The 26,461-nt window shown below is 44.9% G+C and overlaps 3 protein-coding genes and 1 long non-coding RNA gene across 4 annotated transcripts in view; 2 read left to right on the top strand and 2 right to left on the bottom strand.

The window, feature by feature from the left end:
• Positions 1-2,517: 2,517 nt before the first annotated feature.
• On the bottom strand, positions 2,518-4,657 carry ccdc167 (coiled-coil domain containing 167). Its single transcript, XM_030110347.1, has 4 exons — positions 4,544-4,657; positions 4,313-4,407; positions 4,144-4,196; positions 2,518-3,226 (listed from the first exon to the last, which is right to left on the bottom strand). The coding sequence occupies exons 1-4, from the start codon at positions 4,592-4,594 to the stop codon at positions 3,108-3,110; spliced, it is 318 nt and encodes a 105-aa protein (XP_029966207.1). The 5' UTR covers positions 4,595-4,657; the 3' UTR covers positions 2,518-3,107.
• A 3,305-nt stretch (positions 4,658-7,962) lies between these two features.
• Positions 7,963-11,535, top strand: kif25 (kinesin family member 25). Its single transcript, XM_030110351.1, has 8 exons — positions 7,963-8,024; positions 8,100-8,174; positions 8,786-8,932; positions 9,170-9,346; positions 10,055-10,209; positions 10,286-10,537; positions 11,071-11,226; positions 11,384-11,535. Exons 1-8 carry the CDS (start codon positions 7,966-7,968, stop codon positions 11,533-11,535), a joined length of 1,173 nt encoding a protein of 390 aa, XP_029966211.1. The 5' UTR covers positions 7,963-7,965.
• Positions 11,536-14,249: 2,714 nt separating this feature from the next.
• Positions 14,250-24,665, top strand: LOC115401645 (uncharacterized). Its single transcript, XR_003932982.1, has 3 exons — positions 14,250-14,368; positions 15,361-15,362; positions 24,655-24,665. It is a non-coding gene; the product is annotated as an uncharacterized LOC115401645 (long non-coding RNA).
• The window catches only part of wasf1 (WASP family member 1), a 54,562-nt gene continuing 43,392 nt past the window's right edge, over positions 15,292-26,461 (bottom strand). Inside the window, 5 exon segments of the mRNA XM_030109921.1 lie at positions 15,292-15,579; positions 16,229-16,365; positions 16,367-16,801; positions 18,152-18,331; positions 19,640-19,803. Of these exon segments, the coding sequence (XP_029965781.1) occupies positions 15,422-15,579; positions 16,229-16,365; positions 16,367-16,801; positions 18,152-18,331; positions 19,640-19,803 (1,074 nt within the window). The 3' untranslated portion in view covers positions 15,292-15,421.

The following is a 26,461-nucleotide window of genomic DNA, read 5'->3' on the forward strand; positions in this document are numbered from 1 at the left end:
TTGCAATATTCTAAATGTTTTGTGTAAATATGCACATTCCAATGTAGACATACTGTATGTATGACAGTTTTACTTTGATTTAGAATATAACTATGAATTAACCCACCCATGTCATTTTATACATTTCTAGATCAAAATGTGACGTTGAAGGAGCAGATCTTCAATTACTGCCGCTCTCATGCTGAGCAAGTCATTGAAAATGCTTTCAGCATCTTGGCAGCATCCTCGGCAGGCCGATGGAGTGTTTGCCTGACAATGCCAGAGACACGGTGAAGGCCTGCGTTGCGGTCCAGGATTACCTTGCCTGCACAGATGCGGCAAAAGCACCGGCCGCCAGATAGATCCCGTTAAACTTCCCAGACTCCGCAACTGTTCCTGGTGAGTTGCAGCCTGGAGAGTGGAGGAGACGTGTAAAGGGACACAGCAGCCTGCAGGACCCAGGGAGACTGTCAAGAGTCCAAGCATCTCAGGAAGCCTGGGCCACAAGAGATGGGCTTCAATGTAGTTTCTTTTTAAACTGTTTTTTAGTTTAATCCTGGTTCATTTATTGTGTGAGAATTAAAAAGCTGTGTTATTGTTTTCTGGAATTATAAAGTATTTAGGTTTTTGGTATGTTGGCAATATGCAAATGACATCTTTAGACTCAAAGTCGTTATATCCGTCCTTGCAAAAAACCAGCTTTTCATTCTACTATTTACATTGATCAGTCGACAAAGTCCAGAATTAAATATATGAATAACCAAAAGGAACCATTCTTCATTGAACACCAACAAAATTTAATTGAACAATAAGAGGTGGAAGATATTAATGAAAATGAAATATTGACAAATGAGAACTCAAACGGAATCAATGTTAAAATTCTTTACAAAAATACTCGACTGTGGCCTTTATGGTTGGCCCATTGCAAATTCGACAGCTTTCTGCTCCATTTGATAAAGTACAATGCTTATTTTCACTTTGCACTCTGGAAGCAGGTGAGGTGGGAGAGACCTCATGACATCTGCCACATGCAGGACGTATCTTCTGCAGGGATCGTTGTGAAGCTGCAGGATGCTCTCCCGTCTCTCCTGTGCAGCTTCCATTGCTGCCTCCCGCTCAGTCCGTCCGTCTTTTGTCCAGGGCAGGGAGGGCAGCTTCAGAATTAAAGTTGGATGAGGAGTTCTGCTTCCTCTTCCTGGAGCTGGGAGTGGTGCAACAGGTGGTGGTGCTTCAGCAGAAAATAGAGGTGGCCTTGATATCGATGGCGATGGAGAGACCAGACAACTTCCAAATTCTTCAATGCACATAGTGGAAAAACTCCTGACAGGAGTTTGATGGAACCTGGCTGACTGACAGACCTTCACCAGGGTCTGACTCTTCAATGACCTCCAAAATAGAGAAATATCATATAGGAGACGTTTGCACTTGCTAAGCTCACAAACTGATAAAAATTTTGTAATAATTCTAATTCTGAGTATTATGATTATATGATCATGTCGAAATTATTATTGCGACATTCTTTTGGATTATCATCTGAGCAGCACTGCTTCCCTCAGCCTGCTGAATGGCCACGTGCTGCAGACTGGTGTCCAGGGCTGGAGGTGGTTTGCTACCGCCGGCCCGGCCGGTCCACTTTTCTTGTCGGTCACGCATCGTTTTGCTTTGGCGAATTAATTGCGCAGGTTCTTCCTCCTCCTCAGACACTCCCAGTAATCCATATTTCATTTTTGGGCAATTTATGCTGGACACAACTGAACGTGCAGCGGGCGGAAGGGCAGGCCTTGTTTCCAGGGGGCGATATTTTCTGACGGACTATTTTAATGACAGACAGCTTTAATGAAATGTAAGTAAAACGCCACTGCTTGCTGACTGTAATTAATGTAATGTGTTTTTATAAATCATCAATGTTGGTCACCGTGTATAAATTTTCATTACATTCTGCTCTGCCGTCTATCGTTTGGTTCCGTCAGGTAATATTGTCCCCTGGAAACAAACGCGTTTCTGTGCACTTACGATGTGACCTTAGTATTTGCGTGAAGACCTTTTCATGTTGTGTGTTTTTGCTGATGTCTTGTGGCTTTCTGCTGTGGTCTTTTCGTTTGCGTTTTGGATTTTGCGATTGCTTTGTGACTTTGGCCCTTCTGGGCCACAGCAGTATCCTGCCCATACCCACAGTTGACTGGGGTTGGCTCCAAGACCCCACAACTATGAACAGGATAAACCAATATAGAAGAAAAATGCATGGGTGGACCTTTGGAGTAAAAATCTGGAAGCAGCATTGAATTGGCCCTCGCAAACCAGAACGAGGTGCATGTTGAAGTTTGCTGTAGGTCACAGTGATGGAAATGTGGACCAACATTACATCCTGTCAAAAATGTCAAATTCATGACAAGCTGTCACACACATGACAACACTTGGCAGAGCGTGTGTAAATTTTCATGAGTTTTTGAGCACCTTTAGGTGTTGAACAATGCAGTTTCAGATGGAAAAGAAAAGAAAGAAAAAAGTGAAATAATTCCCTGCATTCCAAAATGGCAATAAATCCTTTATTAAGCTCATGTCAAAGTATGATACACAATTAAATTTGGTCAAACAAAAGCAAATACAGAACAAAACTCAACTTGCACAACTTTCACTCCTGTGTATAAAAAGTTTTTTGGAGATTTCTGACATACTTTAATAACTACATAAAATTTGCATGAATACAAAAAAAATTACATTCATCAGGCTTTGTCATTGTGGTTATGACAACACATGCAGAAAACATTTTAAAAAGGAAAATTGATCAAACATGCTTTAATCCTTGCTGCAATGGACTGATGCTTTATCATAAACATTTATTTGTAATTATAGCAGAACATGAATGCATCAATAGTGTATATCCAATGTGTGTTACAGATGTTTCCACAAAGCCTCTGAATGAGGCGGTTACTGCTCCTGCGGTGTTATTTTAGTTAGAGAGAAACTTTGGCCAAGTTGAGTAAAAATAATAAAGTTTAAACTTCATGAATGCTGTGATGCAGGAGAGACCACAGGTTCCACCAACCAGGACCCACATTCATATTGCAATGTTTCCATCTGCTGGATGGATTTAGTATTACACACTCCGGAGCAGATTCTGAGCAGTGTCACGAGTTTTCTTCACTGTAAATGAAGATGTAGTAGAAAAGAGCACTGAGAACCAGCAGGGCAACGGACAGCACCATGTTCCTCCGGTTCTCGCCTCTCAATGTTTCCAGCTCCTTATCTAGAGGAAACAGGATAAAACTGGCATGAACACATTGATACAATCTCAACAAAGAACAAAGTAAACAAAAAATGTGCAGAAACAATTGTGAGCAGAATTACAATATAGAGCAGAAAACATGAAATAATGAATTAAAAATATTTTCCAATCTTTGTAATGTTTGAACATACCAACTTACACCAACATTCCATCTAAGTATGTAAAAAAAAAAAAAAACTAATCGTACAAGATTGACAGATTATTTAAGTCTAAACCTACATGCATTACCTGCATGCTAATCTGTACTGGTAAAAAGCGCAGTGCGATCAACACATCTTTGTGCAAATGGACTCTATGCACAACTTCACCACTTCCTGAACTTCAGGAGGCTCCCTGTTTCCTGTCTTTCATGATAGGACGAGCTGATTAACGCAGGTGTGTCTGAACATCAGCGTTGTCTTACAGAGGTCAGACACACCTGCATTAATCAGCTCGTCCTATCATGAAAGACAGGAAACAGGCAGCCTCCTGAAGTTCAGGAAGTGGTGAAGTTGTGCATAGAGTCCATAACAGATCCATTATTTGCAGAGCGCAATTGGTAGATCACACAAATCGTCCCAAAAATAAATCCCTTCACACAGACACACTGATGCCTATGGTTAGTGTGAAATATACTGATCCCTATATAGATGCTTTAGAAAGTGTTACATAAGACAACACACAGTTTGTCTGCCATTCACTGTGATGACGTTTGTTTTTTAACTCAGTCCTGTATGCAGTGCAGAATTTCATGTGGGAAAAAAAGAAAGCACAAACTAATAAAGGCTACAGTATTCTCTCCATTCATACATCAGACTTCCACTACATCTTTATCTTCCAAAACCAGCAGAGTTTTTGAGTGTATGGTGCTTCAGTGCCACAAATTACTTTCAGCTTACCCAGCTTCAGCACCCTTTCATTCATGATTGCCATTTCATCTTCCAGCTCTTGTCTGTGGAGAGAGAACGAGAGGTGACGATGGGGTCAGGGGGTCACAGTGGTGAGCTGGCAGCTGCAGGATTTGAACCCGCGACCCTCCCACCTCCTGCTCCACCTCTGCAGCCTCACCTCTCCTTCTCGGAGAGCTCCTCTCTCCTGCTCCTGAACTCCGCCCTCTCCAGGTTGTCCTGGCAACGCGCCTTCCGCTCCTCCAGACGGTCAATCTGCACGAGACACGAGGACAGGTGTGTGGGTGCAGGCAAAGAGAGCGCGCGCGGTGAATGGACGGCACGTGCAGGGCAGAAGAAAAAACTGAATGGAGAGATCGGATGCGGAAAATGTGTGATAAAGACCTCGTACCTCGGTGGCGACACTTATGTTCTCTCGTCTTTTGTCCTTTAATTTTGCCATTTTAGACCCGAGCAGCGCAGTCTGGCTGTCTCTACCTGTGACGATGCGGAAATGTCTTTCTTCTTCGTTCTGTTTTTGTTTTTTCCTTGAACAAGGAGTTTTGCTGCCCCCTGCTGTTAAAAAGCAGTAGTTCTCCACATGTGCTCCTGACGATTGAAAAAAAGAAAACAATCTAAAAACGGAATATTTTCACCCCACTAGCACTGTTTACATTATACCAATTTAAGATTTAATTACCTTTACAGCATTGGATTGTCTCTCTATACCTGTCAGAAAAAAAACAATTTGTTTTGAAATCAAATTTAGATTCAAAGCAGGGATTTAATGTGTTACAATTTTAAAATTTTGCAATAGAAAACAGGTTTAAAGGATATTGTAAGCTTACTATTATAAATTGTGCACATGTTCAGTAGTAGAAAAGTAATTTAGATATCCTTTGATATCTCAATTAAATACCAAAACAAACATGCAAACATTTAAGCATGGCTTGTATAATCTGTTAAAGCTCATATTTCTGCCTGGTGTCTCTCTCAGATCGGAAACATCCATGTGAAGAGTGAAGACAGCAGCAGTACTGACTGACCAGCCTCACACGGACAGGTAAGCAGCACCGAGAAAGTTGTCGCTGATCGTTACTAATCGGATTATGTGCCCCGAAAGGACACAAGTTGATCGGCGGGGGAGGGAACGGGACGAGCCCAGACTTTCTGCTCTCTCTCAGTAGCTCGTTTTCTTGTGGAAAAAAAATGCCTCTTTTTATAAATCGGGACCAAATGTTTGCACATCAGGTACACCTTCTGGAGCACAGGCTGAGGGTAAGTCAATAGTGGAGGTCAGTGAAGGTCAAACAGAGATACAAGTGTGTATTGTGATCCTGTCTTTTCTTCTTCTTTTGATGTTTTTTAACTCATCCAGCAGCATGACATGTCCACTGCTGAATTATTTGTCTGTCTTGCAGAGTAAAGAAGAGCGAATACTTGAACTGGAAACAGAGAATGCTATTCTTCATTTAAGACTTGCTGAGGTAAGAAGATTTCTGCCATTCATGACATTACAGATTAGCCGGTACAGTTCTTGACAGTCACTAGACTTTGAAAGTTATATGAAAATTGAAAACCTACAGAATGACAAGCATGGGTTAACTAGTAGAAGTAAGCTGATATGTTCAGAATTGTATCACCTCACTATATAAAGATCGTATACAACATGAAAATAAATTCACTTTTCGAAACATCAGTTGCTTCTATTTTATCCACTGAAAAAGCAACAGATGCTTAAAAGTTGTGTTACACTTCAGTTTTACTATTTTGCATTACATGAAAGCATTTAGTTTTGAATAAAAACATGCAGTCTGGTAGTATACTGTTTCAAATAAACCCTGCTGATGCTTCATCCTCTTCAGTGTTTGGGCAAACTGCGCCAGGATCATGAGGAGGAGACCAAGGCTGTGGACGAGCTTCAGCTCCAGAGAAAGACACAGAAGATCACCCAGGCAGCGCTCGTCAAGCTCCTGTCTGAAGTCCAGGTACAAATGTGTGTGTGTGTGTGTGTGTGTGTGTGAAGGTGTGGAGTTTTTTTTCTGTTTGTCTGGAAATAACGGAGACACAAGACAGACCTCACACACGCCTGTATTGAATCCGTGTGTGTGTGGCAGGTAGTGAAGCAGGACCTGAGCGAGGTCTTCGCCATCTATGTGAGCTTTGCCACGGAGCTGGAGGAGCAGAGCAGACAGCTGCTGGAGAAAGTGAAGCAAGGCAGCTCCTGCTTCAACAGCCACTGCAGAGAAGAGGCAAAGAGTGAGTGTTTCACACGATGTACATCCCTCGTGGAGGTCGGCCAAATTGTGGTTATTGTCAACATAAAATCCAATAGTGGATTATTCCTGGATGCACTATATTAAAGAAATAAGAAACCAAAAAGAGGCAGGAAGACATAGTCTCTATTCTTAAGAATCTGTTTCAGAAGGTCAGACGTTTCATCCTAACATATAGTATCCTCTTTTCAGCTTCTTAAAAACCACTGAATGATTTATGATTTAGCATTTAAAATAGAGATAACTGAGCCTGTCTACATTATTTATGTGCGTTGAAATGCTGTAAATGCATAATTGTCCATTACAAATTCTGTATTTACATAGTGGGATTGCTCATAAGACCCTATTTCATCCTTTTTTTGCACTTTTGCACGTTGAGAAATGTCAGACTTTGAACCAAGCAGTCCGTATTAAAAGCCTAAATAGTAAAGCTGAGGGGTTTTCCACGCTACTCTGTCTGCTCATAATTTTAACAGAGCCTATTTAAAGTCGGATTTTCCGCCACTCACTTCAATTAAACTTCCCTCGCGCTATCATTCACTCACTCCTTCTGTGTGTGTATAAATCTGAAGTGGCTTCCAGGTTATTTGCTGCCTGTGTCTCAGTCAGAGGTGTGTTGCCGGACCAGGTAATCCTCTCACACACTCCTCCGCCTCCCGCTCCGTCGCCCCGCCCCTTTGAGGTTATCCAAGGTTGACTGTGCTGCACTGTACAATCCAGTCAGCTGGTCAGCGCCTCTCAGACTGCCGCCCGGTGATCTTGTCACATGCTTTGGCTCTAATGAGACTGAGCACACAGGCCACGTAATGCCGCTTCAGGCCTTTTCACGTCTTGACTGACGTCTGGCAGAGGAAGGACGTGTTTGCGCTGCAGTCATTTAATGTATGTTTCACATATTTTGAAGCTTGAACCCTAATTTAGCCCAAACTGCAACACAATCACAAACTATTTCCATGAGATAAAATTGGTTGTTTTAACGTTTGTGTGTATCTGCATAGAGTTTTTAACCACGGTTTGCAATAGATGAGACTTCCCTTTAGCATTGACTGCTGGGCTTTATTCCTTGTTCATTCTTTCCAGATTTGCATAGTCGAGTTGAAGCTTTGGAGCGCTCTCTGAGGGAAGAGCGGGAGAGGTGCAGCGCAGAGAGACAGAAGAGAAAAGAGCTTCATAACACACTGGTGGTAAGCACAGAAAGGATGCGGATTAACAAGAACGAAGCGATCATTTCTCACGGCTCTCTCCGCTTGCCGGCAGGAGCTGAGAGGGAACATCAGGGTTCACTGCCGAGTCCGTCCAGTTCTGCCCTTTGACCACGTTCAGTCCTCGGTCTCTGGCTCAGGGTGAGTCTGCTCACACAACATCCTCCTGTCAGTTTATTGAAATGTCTTTGACTCTTCTTTTATCATCTTCTACTAGCCCGGCGTCGTCAGAGGAAGTCGTCCACGCAGTCAGTGACGTGAGTGTCGCTCAGCGTCTGCTTCGCTTTGACTGCTGTTAACCTGCTCGGAGTTCTCACCTCCCAGTCTCTCCTCATTCGCCTCTTCAGGACACGGTGATGGTGAACTGCCTGAAGACGGGGATGCCGGTGCACAGCAAGATGTTTGAGTTTGAGAGGTGAGTAACTAAACTCTGATGTCAGTACGGGGGGATGCGAGGCGGCTGTTACTCACTGCGCTGTGTTTCCCTCAGAGTGTATGGACCGGAAGATTCCCAGGACACCGTGTTTAAGGAGGTGAAGCCGCTTCTCACATCCCTGCTGGATGGGTGAGTAGATAAAGTATCAGTACGACCTATCTGGTTTGTTATCCTGCAAATTGGAATAACTCAGTCAAGCTTTATTTGTGGATCGCTTTGCATGGAGGTTGGTATAATTTATCTTGCTTCACAGGAAATTGATTCAGTGATGATAAAACTAAACAAGAAAGGACAAAAAAGGACAAAAAAAGTTATTTTTTTAGGTCTTTTACGCCATTCTAGCATCAGACCTCTGATGGGTACTTTTTATCATCATGTACAGGATGCCATTAAGATAATTATACAAAAATATAGCAAAAAATAATGAATGTATTGGACAAATGCAGTTGGAACTGCCAAGCAGGAGCAAACAGAGACATGAGAGGTGATTCATGGACAGACTGAAGGAGGATCTGGAGAAACCTGAATGAAGCAGCTGAAAGATGCCAAAGGATAATAATAATAGATTAAATACTGTAGAAAAAATACATCAGATCTAAAAAGAAATGTATATCTTATGCAACAAATATAAGAAACAACCAAAGAAAAAGTAGAAATGAGACATGTGACGCACAGTATATATGCTCCATGGTTCCATTAACAGGATTAACAGCATGTCGTCTCTCTATCCTGCCTTGTAGCTACAATGTGTGTATCATGGCGTACGGACAAACAGGCAGTGGGAAGACACACACCATGCTGGGATCCCAGCAGCTGGAGGAGAGCTCCAGGATGCAGCAGGAGGCACAGCAGGGTATTATTCCCAAAGCTGCTGCTGAGCTCTTTCGGTGAGACAGTAAAGCTTGTTTATTCATTTGTTTATGTAAGAGCTCCTCCATGTCAGGAGCGAAGCCTGCAGACGGCGTTTTGTCATCTGCTTTTCAAAACCACGACGAATCCAAGCTACTTTACTTTATACCTAAGTTGTTTAGTCAAAATTTAACTCCATCGTGTTAAAAAAAGGAAGCTGATATAGATTCCCGCTTGCGGTTATTTACTCATTTCTTCTCTGTGCGTTTTCTCAGGCTGATCTCCGAGAAGCCGGCGGAGAATCACACGGTGGAGGTGTCGGTGATCGAGGTGTACAACAACGAGGTGTTTGACCTGCTGGCCAAAGACGGGCAGGGGAACGGTGCCAGCCAGCGGCGGGACGTCATCACCACCTCCTCCGGCAGCAGCCAGGTCACCTGTCTCACGCATGAGTGAGTCCAAACAGAGGGGGAAACTTAAAGTGCATTCATTTTAGGAGTATCAGCCTTGTATGTTTTCTTTTTTTCAACATGGAGGCTACAGCCACAGCTGTAATGTATTGGATGATCCTTAAAGAGAATTTAACATCAATGAACAAGCAACCTCTTGTTTGTTTTGATTTTAAAACGCGAATCTTTCCAAGCAGCTCCAGAATCCCAATCAAGTCTTCGAACGAAAGGAAGTGCTTTCATTATTATTGGGCAAAAAAAAGAAATTTTGAGATTTCAAGGATAACTTATCATGCATGAAGCTGTATTTTTGATCTTTTCACACGAGCAAGTGTAAAGTTCTCCCATCAGAGCATAGGCTACAGGAATATGTAACCTAGTGTTGAATTAACAAGCCACAGCTCCCTCAACAGCCGAGTTTATTGCAAAATCCATGCAGCGTCATTTCATCGACCTAGTGTGAGAATATCAGGGTAGAACAGCAGTAAAAAACAGGCTCAGTTTCAAAGTGTTTGTCTGCCTGGTGAGCTGTGATTGCTGGTTTGGTTAATTAGCTCTGCAGTAGGTTTATTGCAGCTTTTCACTGATTCCTCACTGAGCAATGCCTTTTTTTATTCCCTGCATTCACTGCAAAGTTGAAAAATGTTCCGCTCTGATAAATCAAATGTTAGTTGCAGAATTCTCCAGGTCCTTCCTCCATGTGTCTCCCAGGCCGGTGTGCAGCGCCGCCGAGGCCATGCAGATCATCAGCCGTGTCCTGAAGCGGCGGGTTCACTGCCCCACCCTCATTCACACCGACTCGTCGCGCTCGCACCTCGTCGTCACCCTCACCATCTCCTCCAAGAGCCCCAACGCCCTCGCCCTGGGTGAGACGCGTTCACACAACGTGCACCTGTCATCCTCACATGGCCGGGCAGTGACCTGATCACGCTCTCCTCCCAGCTCGCAGGCTGCAGAGCGCAAAGAAGGACCTGCAGCGCTCCGCCCACAGGGAGTGGTGGAGCCCGCGCTGCCGGCGCGCCAGCCCCGCCGCCGGCCACCCATCGGACGGGCGCTCCCTGAGCGCCGCCTCGTCCCCCTGCGCCTCGCCGTCGCCCTCCCACTCCCCCTGTCCCTCCCCGAGGCGCAGCATCTCCCCGGCCCCCTTCAGGACCAAGCTGCAGCTGGTGGACCTGGCAGGGAGCGAGTGTGTCGGTAGGCGCTCACTGCTGCAGGACGTTCTCTGAATCTCTGCTCGTCGTGGGAGGGCCGGTCTCCCCCCGGCTGCTCTGCATGAAAGCAAGATTTTACCTGAAAATGAGGAATCCAAGCATGCCAAGCTGCAGAATGGGATTTCAGCTGATGGGCGTCTCTAATTGGGATGAAGGATGAGAAACTTTGATCATGATCAGAGCCAAAAATGTCTTCTTCTCCAGCAGACATTCAAAAGTCTTAGAGATATTTAACAATCAGCGTCATACTGAACAGTTGTGAACTCAACTTGTTGAGTCCATATTTATGCAATTGCTTATTTTTTACTTTAAAATGTATTTTCTCGTTTGAGCTTAATGCATTGCTTGGTTTAGCTTCAAGCCTTTACAAACTCATGATAGTGAATAAAGAGAGTTTATTCACCATTTAGATTTGGCAACAGGATAAAATCAATTAAAATGATACATTCACACTAATTTTAAATTCCCAGTAGATTCCCAGTTCATTATGTGCCTGTTTTTCTCTCCTTCCACCAGGAATGTCTGGAGTTTCGGGAGCAGCTCTGTGGGAGGTGTCCTGTATAAACCGCAGTCTCTCGTCTCTGTCGGACGTCCTGGGTGCTTTGGCCGAGCACAGACCTCACGTCCCCTACAGGAACAGCAAACTCACTCATCTACTGCAGGATGCCATTGGTAAGACACACACACACACACACACACACACACACACACACACACACACACACACACACACACACTGAGAGTGAGTCCTGCGTGTAGCACATAACGACGGTACAGTCTCGCCTTACAGTCGGCATTAAGATGCTTTCTGCCTGTTGTCGTCCACCAGGTGGGGATGCAAAGCTGCTGGTGATGCTGTGCGTCTCCCCGACGCAGCGCTTCATCACCGAGTCCCTGCAGTCCCTTGGCTTCGGCACGCGGGCCCGGCAGGTTCAGAAAGAGCAGCCGCGAAGAAAAAGCAACACCCTCAAAGTGAAGTGATAAAACATAGGAGGGTTTAGTCCTTCGCACCTGCTGATCCGCTGTAGGTATTTCAATTGACGCACTGGCAGACGGAGAGAGAGGTGAGGCAGAAAGGAGGAGAGGTGGTTAAAAAAAAAAAAAAGATGGCAGTGATCTTCATCTGTCTATAAAAAAAACTGTATTAAAAAGTGTTGATTAGATTGTTCGGTTTTTGACACGTTGAAGTTCACAGCCTTCAGCGGTGAAAAGAGAAACACTTACTTCAGATATAGAAAGTCTTTGCTTCAGTGGCGATGTTCAGTAAGGCTTCTGCTGATAGTGTTCTTTTCATGGAAATGCACCAGCCACTTTATTAGATAAGCCTGTGCTGTCCAAGGTGATCCGACACGGCTGCTTTATCCGTATTTCTATATTTAAAAGGCGAACAAATCTGCGGTTTTGGTTGATAGAGTCACAAATAGGAATATTTCCAACTTCCTGGTGTCTTTTCACGCTGCAGTACGTGGTGGTGGTGTTACACCCCAGTGTTTAACTTTGAAAAATGCCTCTGATGTGTTGCTTCCATTGCGCAGGTGACCATATTTGGCAACTTCAGCAATCGTACATGCAAGAAAACACTTTATATGGTCAGATGGTGGGACTCAGTGGTGTGTAGGAAATTGTAAGATACGTGTGGTTTTGGTCAATAAGTCAAGTCAACTTTATTTATAAAGCACTTTAAAACATCCACCGGTGCAACGAAGAGCTGAACTTCAATAGTAACTGGAAAATCTTACATATTTTGCAGTTAACACATCTAATTAACATATAATTTTATAAGTTCAGGGGCGTTTTTATGTCTAAGGTGTTGGATCACACTGGATTGTACCAGTGAATTAACTAATAAATAAATAAAATGTAGTAAATGTTTATTTCACTCTGATATGAATTGGCAAGACTCATATGTAGTTTCTTACAAACAGATCTTTTTAGTGTGTGAATAAATCAGACACTAATTACATTTCGGAGCAACTTGTTCCGCTTCCTGACCCTAAAAATGCTTTATTTTGTACGTTATTGATTTCTTCTTCATTCCTCACTGCAGCTGCATTAAGATGTAGAACCGAACTTCACTGTGTGCTACAAGAACTCTCTGACCCCCGTAGTCTCCGTGTGTTTTGTATTTTAATATGACCTGCTTCTGCTTTGCCTTCGCATTTTCAGCATCGCAAGTTCAGCTTTGTTTGTACGGTATTATTTTACCTGTCATCTATTTTGTTTGCATTTCAAACTCTTCTCACAAGCCTTGGTAGACTAGAAAAACACGTTTAATACTTGAAAGAAAGCGCAGCGTCTGCATGTGTGTGTCTGTATTTATGTGCACGTGTGTCTCCATGTATGATCCCGGCTGAGAAGAAAGTGTGCTGGAATGGATTAGCATCAACTGTTTTCTCTCTGTTAATAATAAACAATGCACGTGGAGTTTATGACCCAGAACAGGCTTTCCATACAAATGACTTTCACTGTGGGGAGTTGTTCCAAAAAGCTCTTCCAGTCTGTGCAGATTCCAGAAAAGAGAACCGCACTACAGACACTTCAGCGTGTTTTTTTTTTTGTTTTTTTTTTAACAGTAGAATATTTGGAACAGGCATGTAGACTATTGTGCTGTATGGGGAGCTGCAAAACCGTTTTTTTCTCAGCGTGACACAACACATCAGTGTGATACTTTGGCGCACAGGCTGATGATTTTTTTTTTTTTTTTTTTTTGCAAATGCAATTTCAGATCTGTTGACTGCAGTTTAATGTTGGAAAGAAAACAAACCCGACAATTCTCTCCGAGGTGAACCAGTTGGAAATCATCCCAGCACGAATAGAATAACACTGTATCTGGTAATTAAATCTCTTTTTCCATCATCTCCCCTCAGACACGTACACGCTCGCGTTGTTTTTTTTTTTTTTTTAAATGGGCCTCGTCCAACCAGCGAGCTGCAAACTGTGAGGACATGCTGAAGCCCAAATCCACTCCGGGCCGAAGCTGACATGTTTCTGACATGCACACACCGTGCATCGCTGTCCAACGTGTTTATGAAAGCCGTCAACGTGGAGAATAAATAGTGCCATAAAAAAGAAATCATAGCATAAGTTGATGAGAAAATACAGGAAAACTCCAGGAACATTGTCTGTGTGGAGAAGTAGGAAAAGTCAAATAGAAGCACAGTCCTTAACTGGACATCATTTAGGTACGTGGTTTCAAGAAGATCACACTTATATTTTGAATGCCGGATCTTCTCATGCTCTGTCCTTATAACATATTGAAAGATTTATTTCACTTCTACTGTTAGATTTATCATCAAACTAACTCAACAACAAGAAAACTCTAACTTATAGAGCTGAAACATAACATTAGATTTTTATTAATTCAAGCAAACTGTTACAGTCAACAGTTACATAAGTTACATGGTATACAGTTTTGATCTTTTTTAAGTTTTTTTTTGTTTGTTTGTTTGTTTTTTTAAACCAGGGTCTCTGTCCCTTCTCCTCCCGCCCCCAAACATAGAAACAGCAAATCCATACAAGCGCAGGCAAGTAAGTAGTAACAGCACAATACATTCATCAACTCAACGATAGGTTTTGTACGAACAATAAGGCAAGTAGAAGAAAGAAACGGACAAAACGCAAAAGGATGGCAGACATTTTCTTTGAAATGAGCCAGAACAAGGCAGAACATATCCTTCTCTTTTCGCCCTCGGAAGGCAGTATCGCGCAGGGTTTCTTCATTTGAGCAGCGGCTGCTTGTTGCTCTGACAAACGAGGTAAGGCTTCTCGTCAGTGGGCCGGTACACAGTGGCGGGGGGGATCGGAGGGAGAAGCAGTTTGAACCCGCCGTCGGTCTGATTCTCATCGCCGTGGGCCCCCGGATTCAGTTTCCCTTCAGTAAACCCAATAAGAGAGGCAGGAATTCAGATGCGTGTCTTCAGCATCAAATCCAATCCTAGGGTCCGTTTCTATGGCGGATTGTGTGAGAAAAAAGATAAAAGACGCTGAACAGTTCAAAATCCATGGCTTAGTGTTTCTCTCTGACACCGTCTGATGTCCGCACGAGCAGAAGCGACTCCTCTGAACCTGGATCGAGAGACACGCAATCTCTTGGCGTTCGTTTCCCTGGGGTAAAAGGTCGGATGTGAGAGGCTGGATACGCGCGCATGGAGAGCCAGGGCGGCCGTATGCTTTCCCCTTCTTCATTTTCAACCACACAAAAATCAGCACATGACACAGCAACACAATCTTTTGCTTGTTGTTAGTGGAAACGCCAGTCCCGATAACAAAAAAAAACAAAACAAAAAGGTGGTAATCCAGCTGGTGTCCATGTAGAGGTCAGTAATGGAAATCACTGGCCTGGTAAAACTGCACCTGATTAGGCAGTAAAGGGCAAATTAAAGACGATGAAGAGAAAGCAGCATTCACTCAATGCCATGTGGAGCCACCAGGTGGCAAAACTGCTGTAGAACTAAAGGTCGATGCAACATGCTTCAGTTTTTCCTTTTTCTATTTTCTTGTGGTGTTTTTTTTTTTTTTTCTTGTTCCAACATCAACACACGGATAACAAACAAAAACACGTGGCTCTTCCAAAAAAGTTATTTTCATGTGGAACAACACTGAACGTGAGGGAAATCGAGCAGAAACGATATCATGTGCAGAAAATAATGAAGGCAAAGTAGAAAAAGAATGTTTGAAAGAAAAAAGAAAAAAAAGCCTGTAAAGACCGATGAGGGCGACGTGGAAAACGAACCACGACGAGACAGAGAAAACAGCTGGACAGAGAAGAACTGGGCAACAAGAAGGTTTCTCTTCTCCGACAGTGAGGCGTGGCGCCGCGCGCCGCCCCAACACTTTTTGTCCTCCCGCTCTCCACGCCTCGCCGCCCTCACTCCATCCAGTCCCCTTCGTCGAACTCGGACTCGTCCTCGGAGTCGGAGTACTCCACGGCGATGCGGCGCGACAGGATGGTGGCCACGTCGTTCCCCACCCGCTCGTGCTTGGCCTCCTGCTCTCGCTGCTCCTCCACTTTCCGCAGCTGTATGCCTGCAGCAGACGGACGGGAGACAAGGGGGGGGGGGGGTGGAGAGACCTCTGAGTGTCTGATGATCTAATATCGCAGTCCGAGCGCTCATCCTGCCGGAGAACACTTAACATGGTACTCCTCCATTCGATACGTCCGTAAGGAATCAACCGGCGGAGGCTGAGTGCTTCGTTCACGAGAGGCCGGAGTCTCATTCAGGGAAACAGCCACTCAATTCTCCACAGCCGCTTCGCTGGTGTTTTGTAATTGAATGATCAGTGTGTAAAATGAGTCTGTCTAACTTTACAAAAAAGAAATCTGTGTCAATTATAACGTTCCAGATCTCGTCAGATTCATATTTGGCTCCATGAAAGTATAAAAGTATAAGAGCATGTCGTTAACTTTAATGTAAGACAGGAAAATGCAGCAAATGTGGGAAATTTTCACTTCAAAAAGAAGATAAAAAGATATTGTTAGATATTAATTATGCATCAAATGACTAATCACTTTGTTGGCTGAGGTACGGATCTCGATAAATGTGGAGTATTAATGTGGCAGAAACGCTCAGTGCGCAGATGTGGCGTTAAACACCCTTCAGAGGAGGCGGAGGTCATAAAACTGCTTCCCCTGATCATCGCAGATATTGTAGCGCACGTTTAGAGCGAAGCTCACCTTTTCTGATGGCCTCCAGCAGGACGCTGCGAGCGTCGCTGATGGGCGGCAGATTGGCCGGGTGGTGCCTCTTGGGCCCCACGTCGTGGACGGTGTGGGGGGGGCGGCGAGGCCATGGCTCCTGCCGAGGGGAAGGCCGGCACGGGCGGCGGGCCCGACGCACACGGCGACGAGCTCCGCGCCCCGGGGAGGGGCAGGGGGGGCGGCGGCGGCGGGGGAGGCAGGATGGAGCCGTCCGACTGCGTCCCGGAGCCCGCGGACGGGCCCTTGTCCAGGGCCTGCTGGAGCCGCGCCGGGGACGAGGAGTGGAGGGGGGGCGCCACGGGCGGAGGCGCCGGGTGGAGAACCCCGGGGGCGATCTGAAGGGGGGCGGGGGGAGGCGGGATGGCCGGGGGGTGCTGCTGGACCGGCAGGGGGGGGATCGGGGGCGGAGGGGTGCCCCGCAGCCCCGACGAGGGCAACGGGGGAGGAGGAGGGGGGAGGGGCGGCGGCGGCGGCGGAGGAGTGTTGGAGTTGAAGCCTGCCGTCCGGGCCGGAGACTGGGGTCTGCTGTCGGAGAAGCCGGAGCTGGAGCTGAGGGGGGGGGGAGAGAGAGAGAGAGCACAACATGCCTCAGGAAGAAACCAGGACTCTTGTTTTAAAATCACTCAGCAATGGAAAATGGAAAAAAAAGTCATCTTAAACAACTCATTGAGCGAACATTATCTTAATTAACGAGCATGCTACAGCTGATTAAATCCGGAAGCACCCATTGTCTGAAGTTCACATGTGCCGTGTGAAAATGGAAAGTGTGGCACCGGGGGCAACAGCGGGGCTGATGAGTGCTTCTGGAGGAGCCCGTATCGCCACGCCGGCTTATTTTCCCTCAGCACGATCAGATTATTTGTCTCCAATTAAAAGCGTGCAGCCGAGCGTCAGGCGGTAACCCTATCTGAATAGCTTGTTGAATCTGCGGCGCCGTCAGACAGATTCGAAGATGCAGACGGAGCGGCGACGCCGAGGAGCTTCCGGCTCCAGATGCAGCCGGACAAATTGGAGGGCGGGAGACGCCGCGCACCGCGGAGGAGTGCTAAACTCCCACAGCGCCCGCATCTTTCCCAATCTCGCACATTAATAAGAGGATAGTAACAGTGGCTGCGATTAGCTGAAGCGGCGTGGGAAGATGCAGCCGCTAACCGGGACGCTGCGTCGCAAAGCCCGATCACAATCAATTCTCTTCCTACAGAGAAAATCGCTCTGCGGACGAGAGACAGAGGAGAATGAAGCGCGGAGTCGTTTTCTCTCGGCGCGCTGGCGACTGTATCTGTGCCGTTATCTTTATTATGGGCTGCGATGAAGAGCTGAAGTGAGAGAATGAGATATGAAATACGATGACTGTAACTGCTCTAAAACGCCAGATGAGAGAAAACCGTGAATGACAGGAGAGACAGAGGTTGTGAAACGCGAGGAAGAGGAGCGGACGGATGCGTCGTCGACTGCAAGAATCGATGTGATACTTCTCTGCTGCTGCCTTAATCATTCCCTATGATCTCTTCATTTCCTCAAGCAGTGACATATGTGGCAAAGGGAGTGCAGCGGGGAATCAGCAGTAATGCGCTCAGTGGCCTTAACACACTATTGATTCTACCCTTCCCCTGTTATTTTACTTCATCTTTGGTTTACTAAATCCCAGTCCATCCATTCCCCTGTCTACCGCTCCATCCCTTCATCCACGGCAGGAAAGAATCGCCTCCGTCTCACACAGAACAGACAGGAAAACAAAAAAAAAAAATTAATTGAACGCCATTCACTGTGTCCAATTGATGTACGCGAGGACAACAAGGAGATGGAGGCGATGGGGAGATTGGACCGGGAATGAATTTCTATCTGTGCGTGCATAATTCTTGTGTAATTTTGGAGACCGTGTCTGGCCCGGCGCCCCACCTGATCACAGAGGGGGGCTTGATCTCTCCCAGCGGGTGCATGGGGGGAGGCGGCGGCGGAGGGTCGTGAGGTCGGGAGTACATTCTGTCCCCGGTGCGGTTCAGCAGCTCGTTCATCTGGCTGTAGGGCAGCGCTGCCAGCGAGAAGGGCCCGTCCAAATGCTCCATGTACAACGGAGCCCTGAGCACACACACACACACACACACACACACACACACACACACGCAATATCGTCTGCATTGATGACTTTTCCTGTGGTTTGGTCACCTGTTAAGTCAAAAATCCTAAAAACCATGTTCTGCCTCTTGAAAGTGTTGATCTTCTACTCTTTCACCTCATTTCCCAGTGAATAAATTAGACACATCAATTACTATTTATCCGCAAATCCAATCAATACCTGCCAGATTTGACTCGGATTAGGTCCCTTGGCTGTATGTTTGTCGAGTCTCACGAAACGCAAATGAGTCAGCTCACTTGTATGTTACCTTTAAATAAAATTAACAAACTATCATACTTCAAAATACAATATGTTTGAATCACTTTTATGTGAAAGAGAGAAATCGCCCCGATGATTCTGAAATCCCTCCACATTAGCTTTGAATGGAACTATCGGCGTAATCATTCACTAGAGCAGGAGATTAGAGGGCTTAAGGAAGCACCAATTCTAATAAGCTTCCAACTTACTGCAGATTAAACTGTAATAAAATCATCAGCGATGACAGTTTCTATCGCCCCCTGCGAGTCTGATCTGCGAGCGTGACGTTTCAACATTGACAAAAGCCATTTTCTCACCGAGGCTGAAAATATCCCGGCGTGGAAAGTGAGAAATCACAGCTACTTGACTCCGTCATGAACTGCTTTTGTTGAACCAGCGACAATCACTACTAATGAGCATCAAGGAGTCGGATCACTCAGCCCATTATACACACAGCGGCTATTTGTCCAGGATATGAAGAAACGCACATTAACAGCCATCTGCATGAGCCGGCGTAGCGGGGCGTCTCACATGAAATCCATTTTCTTCTGTGCTCGCGGGAAAGATTTTATGTCAGCTATTCAAAGACTTGACAAATCCAACGAAAACCCCCCCATTTGCATGAAATCTTTTCTTATTAGTCACTTAGACTGACAGGGAAATTAGTGAACATGAGTGGCACAGCGGCTCTGAGGCACAATAAATGCAATCACAACTGTGAGGGACCTTAATCATCACTGTGGTGGCTGCGTTTCCTCGGTGCCCGTGAAGTGTAAATTACACAGACCCGATCTCTGCGGACTGGGCCAACTTGAACATTTTTTTTTTTTTTTTTTTTAAATAGATTTTCATGATTACATCCTGCTGACAAATCAGTGCTTGTTCAATCGGAGCTTGTTCAATCAAGCCTGTTGTTATTTTAGCTAATTGAAGTGCATATTCTGTGTGTGTGTGTGTGTGTGTGTGTGTATCCAACCCACATGGGACTGCTGATGACCTGCACACACACACACCTGTTGTCGTGATAGCCGGCGGATCCGTTGGCCTCCCGGTGTTTGTCTTCGGGCACGTCCTGGGCGAGCTCCGCGCCCAGCGCCAGCTTCTGCCACTCCTTCTTGCGGTCGTGAGGCATCCGCGGCACCTTCTCCGGCTCGGGGGGACGGTCTATCGCCTTCAGCTGGGGATGAGCGGGCGACGACACGGAGGCGAAGGGAGGAGGCATGACAGAGACAGAGGTGGGAAAATGGTGAGAATCGACGGATGAACCCACAAGAGAACATTTCAGGATGATGACGGAAAAAGGAGGTAAGAGGGAGAGGAGATAAGAATTTAGTCATAAAGACATTTTGTTAAGATACACGACAAAATAGTTGTCCTGTAACAACAGGCACGGTTGAGATGTGCAGTCAGATTTCTTAATACAAAGAGAAATGCGAGGAAAGAAACAAGCATTTTTTTCCCCCCCTACATTCTGTCTTCCTATCTCTCTCTCTCATACACACATGCACACATACACACAACCACACATAAATCCAAAGTGTAATCATGGATCTAATCTGCCCCTCTGACATTTACGGCCTTTTTCTGAAACTGAATGCTGCTCCACACTCGTGATTTAACTTTACACATGCCACATCAACGCCCATATATCAAAGCAGCCCTTTGCAGTAATAACTTGTAGTTTTTCCTCATCTTAAACTCAGCTGTTGTGGATTCAGTCTCGGTAGAAATTGTATTGCGTTAGCCCTCAAAGAAAAACAGAACTCTCATGGATTCTTTCACGGAGACAAGCTTGGGAGCAGAGAGTGCTCATTAACTGACCAGCTGGAATTATTCTGTAGCTTTAAAGAAGATAAAGTGATATCTAGAAAGAGACACGATCTCAGGTCAATCATCAGCACTCCCTCCCCCCCAGACTTCAGCGGGACTGACTAGAAACACACAGAGTTAAAAGAAACAGAGCAGCTACGGCTGCAGGAGCAGAAATCACACACAGTGTTTGAAAATAAGTCACCATATTTTCACATACCTGCCCTGGAAGGTCTAAGTACCTATAGACCTGATCATACATGCGGGGGTCCTGCAACTACAAGAACAAAAACAAAAACCACAAGAGAAGCACCGGGGAGTGAGGGGAGGGGGTTCAAAAAAATCAACACGGCACAGGATTGAGAACAACACTGCTGCACACAGTCGACGGGGACAACAACAGAGTGGGCGGTGAGAACGAGCGGGACAAAAGGGAAAGAGGGGAAAAGAAAAAGTGCTGTTAAAACACAAAATGACAACGTGCACAGCTCGGGGGACGTCACAATGTAGGCGAGGACGTAGACGCGCACACACACACACACACATACACACACACACACACACGCACACACACAGCAGAAAGAAGACTGAGGTAGAAAGGGAAAGATCTCACTGGAATGGAAGGACGGACTACAAAGGTGTGTTTCTGGATGTGGGAAAGACTTTCACACCTACAGCAACAACATCCACCCAAGAGTGACATGCAAAACAAGCGCACGTACACACACACACACACACACACACACACACACACACACACACACCCCTACACATGCACGAGTTTAACTGAAAATGATAAGACAGCACATAATATCAAAAGAAAGACAAAACCTAAAAAAAAGTGATGATAACATTTCACTATGTTTTAGTGTGCATTCATGTTAAGACGTGAATATGAAATCCTGACGTTGAAAACATGTATAGAAACACATTGTTTATATCTTTACGGCAGGAAGTCATAGCTGAATCAGTCTGTGTTTTTGCCTTTTTCAGTAACAAACAAATAAATAGTTTATTGATCTAATGATATAAATAAACTAAACAACAGCTTAAATACTCACACACACATATACATGCACACACTACAACAATATTTAGGCAGTAATTGTGTAGCAATAAAATAAACTAGGTGGGTTTTTTTCTTCCAAAACTCACAAAACTACTCATAAAAAAACACCCATTCGTTTCCTTCTGTCCGGTTACATACAAGTGAACTATTATCTGCTGTAGGTCTGCATGCAGGAGGTGCTTTGGTGGATTATTACAGGAGCAGGCCTCTGTGTTTATCGCACTAAGGGACCCTGTGTGATGATGTGATTCACTGCTATGTTTTAATTATGCTACTAAAACGGGAAAGTTCATTGCAACTGAATAAAACATTTTTTTTTTTATTAGCTACACAGTCAGGCATTTAATAATATGAAATCTACAATTTATGTTTTAAAGCATTTTTGGCTAAAATACATGCAGAATAGTCCAAATTTGAATCCATGGTATTCCCCTAACCTCATGGTTACACAATAGGTCAGATAAAATAACTTTATCCACTAACATACTCAAAAAGCATCCTTTCTTGTTCACGCTCAGCCTCTGAGGAGTCAAACATCCACTGCAATACTGCATCTAATCGCAGAAATACAGTACAAGATGGTGCAGAGTGTGTGTGTGTGTGGTGGGGTATCGCTTCCTCCTGGTAATATTTCCGAGTGAGGTAAAGAAAAGTGCTCTGAAACACAATTTCCAACCTGCAACACCGGCAGTCTCCATTAAAACCAATACTAATCGATTTCTCCTGTGTCACATAGATCCTTCAGGAGGGGCCTACCCCGCTAATTCAATAATCGTGTGAGCGCATGTGTGTGTGTGTGTGTGTTCGAATGAAGCATGCTGGCTGACAGGCAGCTGATTCAACACAGTGTGAGTTGTGGACAGCATCCTCCCTGGTTTGGTTAAACGACGCTGATTCTCGCCGTCCACTGCTGCAGCCACGGAGAGCAGAATGGTGATAAATCCAAATGCTAATGCGCATCGATTAGGCTCTGATTCATCACGGCCCATTACCCTTGATGAGGCTTTGGCTGAGGGGGGAAGCCTCCGCACTAAAACACACATGAAGACCTCCTCTCAATGGGCTCCAACACATTTCTAAATCTCAGCTGAGAGACCATCTATCGCGCAGTCTGAGTCAAATATTTTAACTCGTGGTCCTCTGCCACTTTTTAAACTGTGCTGAGCCACTCAAATCCTGCAGCATTTCACCATATAATTTAGAAGATTAGTTCCACTCTGCCGAAATAAACCCCTGACTTCCTAAAAGGTTTGCAGCCTCGGTGTCTTGCTCGAACAAGCACATTTTTTTAAAAACGGGGTAAACATGAAGTGAAGACGCCCTCAGGTTTATACAATATCATTATTGAGGTATTTAAGTTAAAAGTGACAACGCAATACTGCACAGAAGACAGAACATAAATTCAGGGGAAAGTAAACAAGGGGTGGAAGTTGACTGTGTGTGAGGGGGGAAAAAAAAACAAAACAAGTGTGTGAGTGTGTGTGCGCATGTGCGTGTCATAGCTGTTACAAATGTGGCTAATTTCAGCGGGCCGCCTGCCTGCGCGGCATCGCCATCCTTCATCTGAGCGGACTGGTACGAGCAGAGAGAGTGTCGCTGTGTAAGCACTTGTGTGTTTACGAGCGTGTGCGACAGAGCAGTTATAGATTTATGTTATATACGATATCCTGGTGTGTGTCGGCCTCTCCGGGTGCGTGCAGACCTGCGCGCTCCAGGCACGCACTGTTTCAAGTGACAGACTCAGCAGAAAAGCAGGTCTGTTCCCCCCCCTCCCTGCAGGGGGGCCCGACCACCCGGCCGCTCACAATAACACACGCCCATCACACAATGCACATTATACATTACTGCTGCTGATCTGCTGATCTGGGCCGTGCAAACGCACACAGTAACTGTCCAACGGTGTGTATGTAACAATTAGCCCGCATTTAAAAGTCAAATTCGTTAGAAATAAATAAATAAACTGCAGCTTAGGTGTTAATATTCTGCATCATCTTCAAGTGTGGCAATAAAAAGGATCTGATGACGGTCACAGTGTCAGCTCATGCAGTTTGCTTTTATACAGCCTCAAAATCCTCCTCATTTACAACTGAGAAGATGGTTTCATCAATAAAGTAAAAGCGAATCCAAAATCAGGTTTAAATAAAAAAAACAAAAAAAAAAACCAAACTTCTATACATGCTATATTTTATATCTAGATCTCTTGTTTTTTTTGTGTTTCTTGCTGCTGGTAGTTCACTATTCAAAAGACGACCTTTAACTAACCTGGCTGTCAGAGTGTGATCGTCTGTCCCTGTTTGCCCCGTGACGGACAAGAGACAGTCCAAGTTGTGAACTGATTTGTGCTTCTCTGTCGATGGAACTGTTTCCTGATAAATTAAGTTTTATTTCTTAAAAAAAAAAAAAAAGAAAATGGAAATGACGTAGCTCTTGCAGTCTGTTTCACTTCAGCGTGTTTGTGACCATAAATCAGGCTTTCGTTAGCTGGAAATAAAGGACCTTAAGGTATAGGAGATGGATGGATGAATGGCAAAGTGAATGAGCTTCTTCGTGCGGCTCTGGTTGTGATTGTTGTTAAACATGATTTCTTTGTTAGAAAATATAACAATCTTCCATCCATTTCCAATATTTCTGAACAAAAGGTCTTCCAGGACTCTGTGGCTTTCGCTCTTCAAGTACATCTGGGATGCAGGTATGCTCTGGAGGGTTGTTAGTAGCACGCTGGGAGTGGGTAGTTCATTTGCCCACAGCAAAACCAGTGAGGGGTGAGGAGTGTGTGTGATGGGGGAAACAAGAGGGCTGCAGGCTACTGCGTGGTGAGCAGATGCTCCGGTGGTGGGGGGGAAGTGGGAGGGCTGGTGAAGGAGAGGAAAAGAGAGAGAAGTTCTTACCTGTGGGGAATTAAAGAAGGGAGAAGGGGTTTCAGAGAGGACTCTTAAAAGGCTCTTGGGGCACACAAGATAAGGCATTTCCAGCTGCACGGAGTTAGACCAGGATTCAGAAAAGAGTGTGAGGCAAAGGCTGAGAGGGATGGAGACAGAAGCAAAGAGGACCTGCACAACAATCTCACTTTTTTTTCCTTTATCTTAACAACCGATTTTCATCCTTTTCAGGTTTAAATCACAATTTCATTTGCATCAAGACTAAAAAAAGTTTTCACTGACTGGCAACGGTAAGTTGACACTTCCTATAATAAGCGGACGACGTGTGCAGATGTTGCATCCTGTGCTCATATGAGACCATCTGGACCACAGTACCACTCACATCTACAGCAGTTCCGTAGGTTCACAGATCATTGAGTCCTTTAAAGAAAAAAACAACATCCAAAGACAGGATTTCTGCCATCTCTGACACTGTGACTAATATAGCACGTCTGCCCGGTTACTCTGCACCATTCAAACCTTTGGGGGATTTTGTTCTCATCTCATGGCTGTGCACCTGGCTCAAGGCTTCGCGATGCAAGCTATCCAGTCATAAATGCAGGAAAACACGTACAAGTGTGTCATCAATGAATATATTTCTCTGCCCTTACAAACTGCTGCTTCAATAAGCTTTTTACACATATTTCAAGGCAACTCAAGCAAACCTTTTGAGTAGAAAGGTGTATCTTAATACGAAAAAAAGAGAAGAAATGAGACTGTCATTAGAGGTATTCTCCGTTATGGAAATCATGACTTGGCCTGTCTGGTAGAAGACGCAGTAAGAGAGCTGTGAACTCAGCAGCCTCACATCATCAACATGCATATTATGTTTCAGGAGGTAATGAGCGTTTTAAACGTGATGAGACGGCACTTTGCTAATGACAGCCGAGACCACTGGCTTTAAAGTGTCAAGACGAAAGGTCATCGTTCAATAAGAGCATAATTCCGCCATTTACGCCTGATGCAGTGTCTGAGGAATACGTTGATAATGTTGGCGAAGATGTTTAATCGTTGAACGTTTGACACCGAAGACCTTCGCTACTAAATATTTTTAATATAACCACCCCGTGCCATTCGTCCAGGTTGTATTAATCTCCAGTACTGTTTCAGCTTACCTGAATGAGGCAATAAGAGGCTTTTAGATGTGTCTGTGTAGTTTTTTTTTTTTTTCTGTTTCCCTCCCAATCCAGCATGCAGACGATGCTGTGCCGCTCCAGAAACGGGATTGGCTGATTGGGAGGAGGCTGATTATTTAGGGTGGAGTACTGAGGTCGCCAGGTGTTGGGAGATTTCGACGGGCGGGGCCATCCAGTGCTGCGTGCCACTGCACACTGCTGAGCTTAGTGTGTTTGTTCAGCTCGGACGTCAGATTTATTAGAGTAAGTTGATACTTTTTGGTTTAATCATTTGAGTTTTACAGCAATGTGATATGAGCTGTTCTGAAAAAAGATCCATAATTGGCTGTAATTGGAGAACAGAGGTTGATTCTCCTTCTTGTTTTGGAGTAGTTCAAGCATGTGGGTTAAAATATAAAACTGATAGTGATTATTTGACACGTCACTACCGAGTCCTACTGTTAGATTTGAGGACTCATTAGTTTACTTTTAGGTTTTAGGAGTTCACTGAATGCAGATGCTCTCATTAAGCTACAGCTCTGTGTGTGTGTGTGTGTGTGTGTGTGTGTGTGTGTGTGTGTGTGTGTGTGTCTGAAGAGTTTTGGTAACATGTCCTGATGTGCAGCGGCGTGAATTCGTCCATCTGGCTCTCAGGACTCCAAGCCGTCTGTGGCTTTCCTCGACCTTCGATGACTTTGGTGTGATGGACTGTGTTTTGGACATTTAAAATGATCCATCGGTTTAATGAGAACAAATCCACTCGGTATGGATTAAATCCATGCCTCCGAGACGTTATCTTAGCTCTGTCACCTGCACTGTAGTTTTATTCAGTTATCTCTCAGCCGTCTTTTAAAAATCATTGGATAATGCTTATTTTGGGTGGCACAGTGGTTCGTCGATTGGAAATTGCATCTTGTCCCCTGC

The sequence above is a fragment of the Salarias fasciatus genome, chromosome 15, assembly GCF_902148845.1.
Source record: "Salarias fasciatus chromosome 15, fSalaFa1.1, whole genome shotgun sequence".
Lineage (NCBI taxonomy): Eukaryota > Metazoa > Chordata > Actinopteri > Blenniiformes > Blenniidae > Salarias > Salarias fasciatus.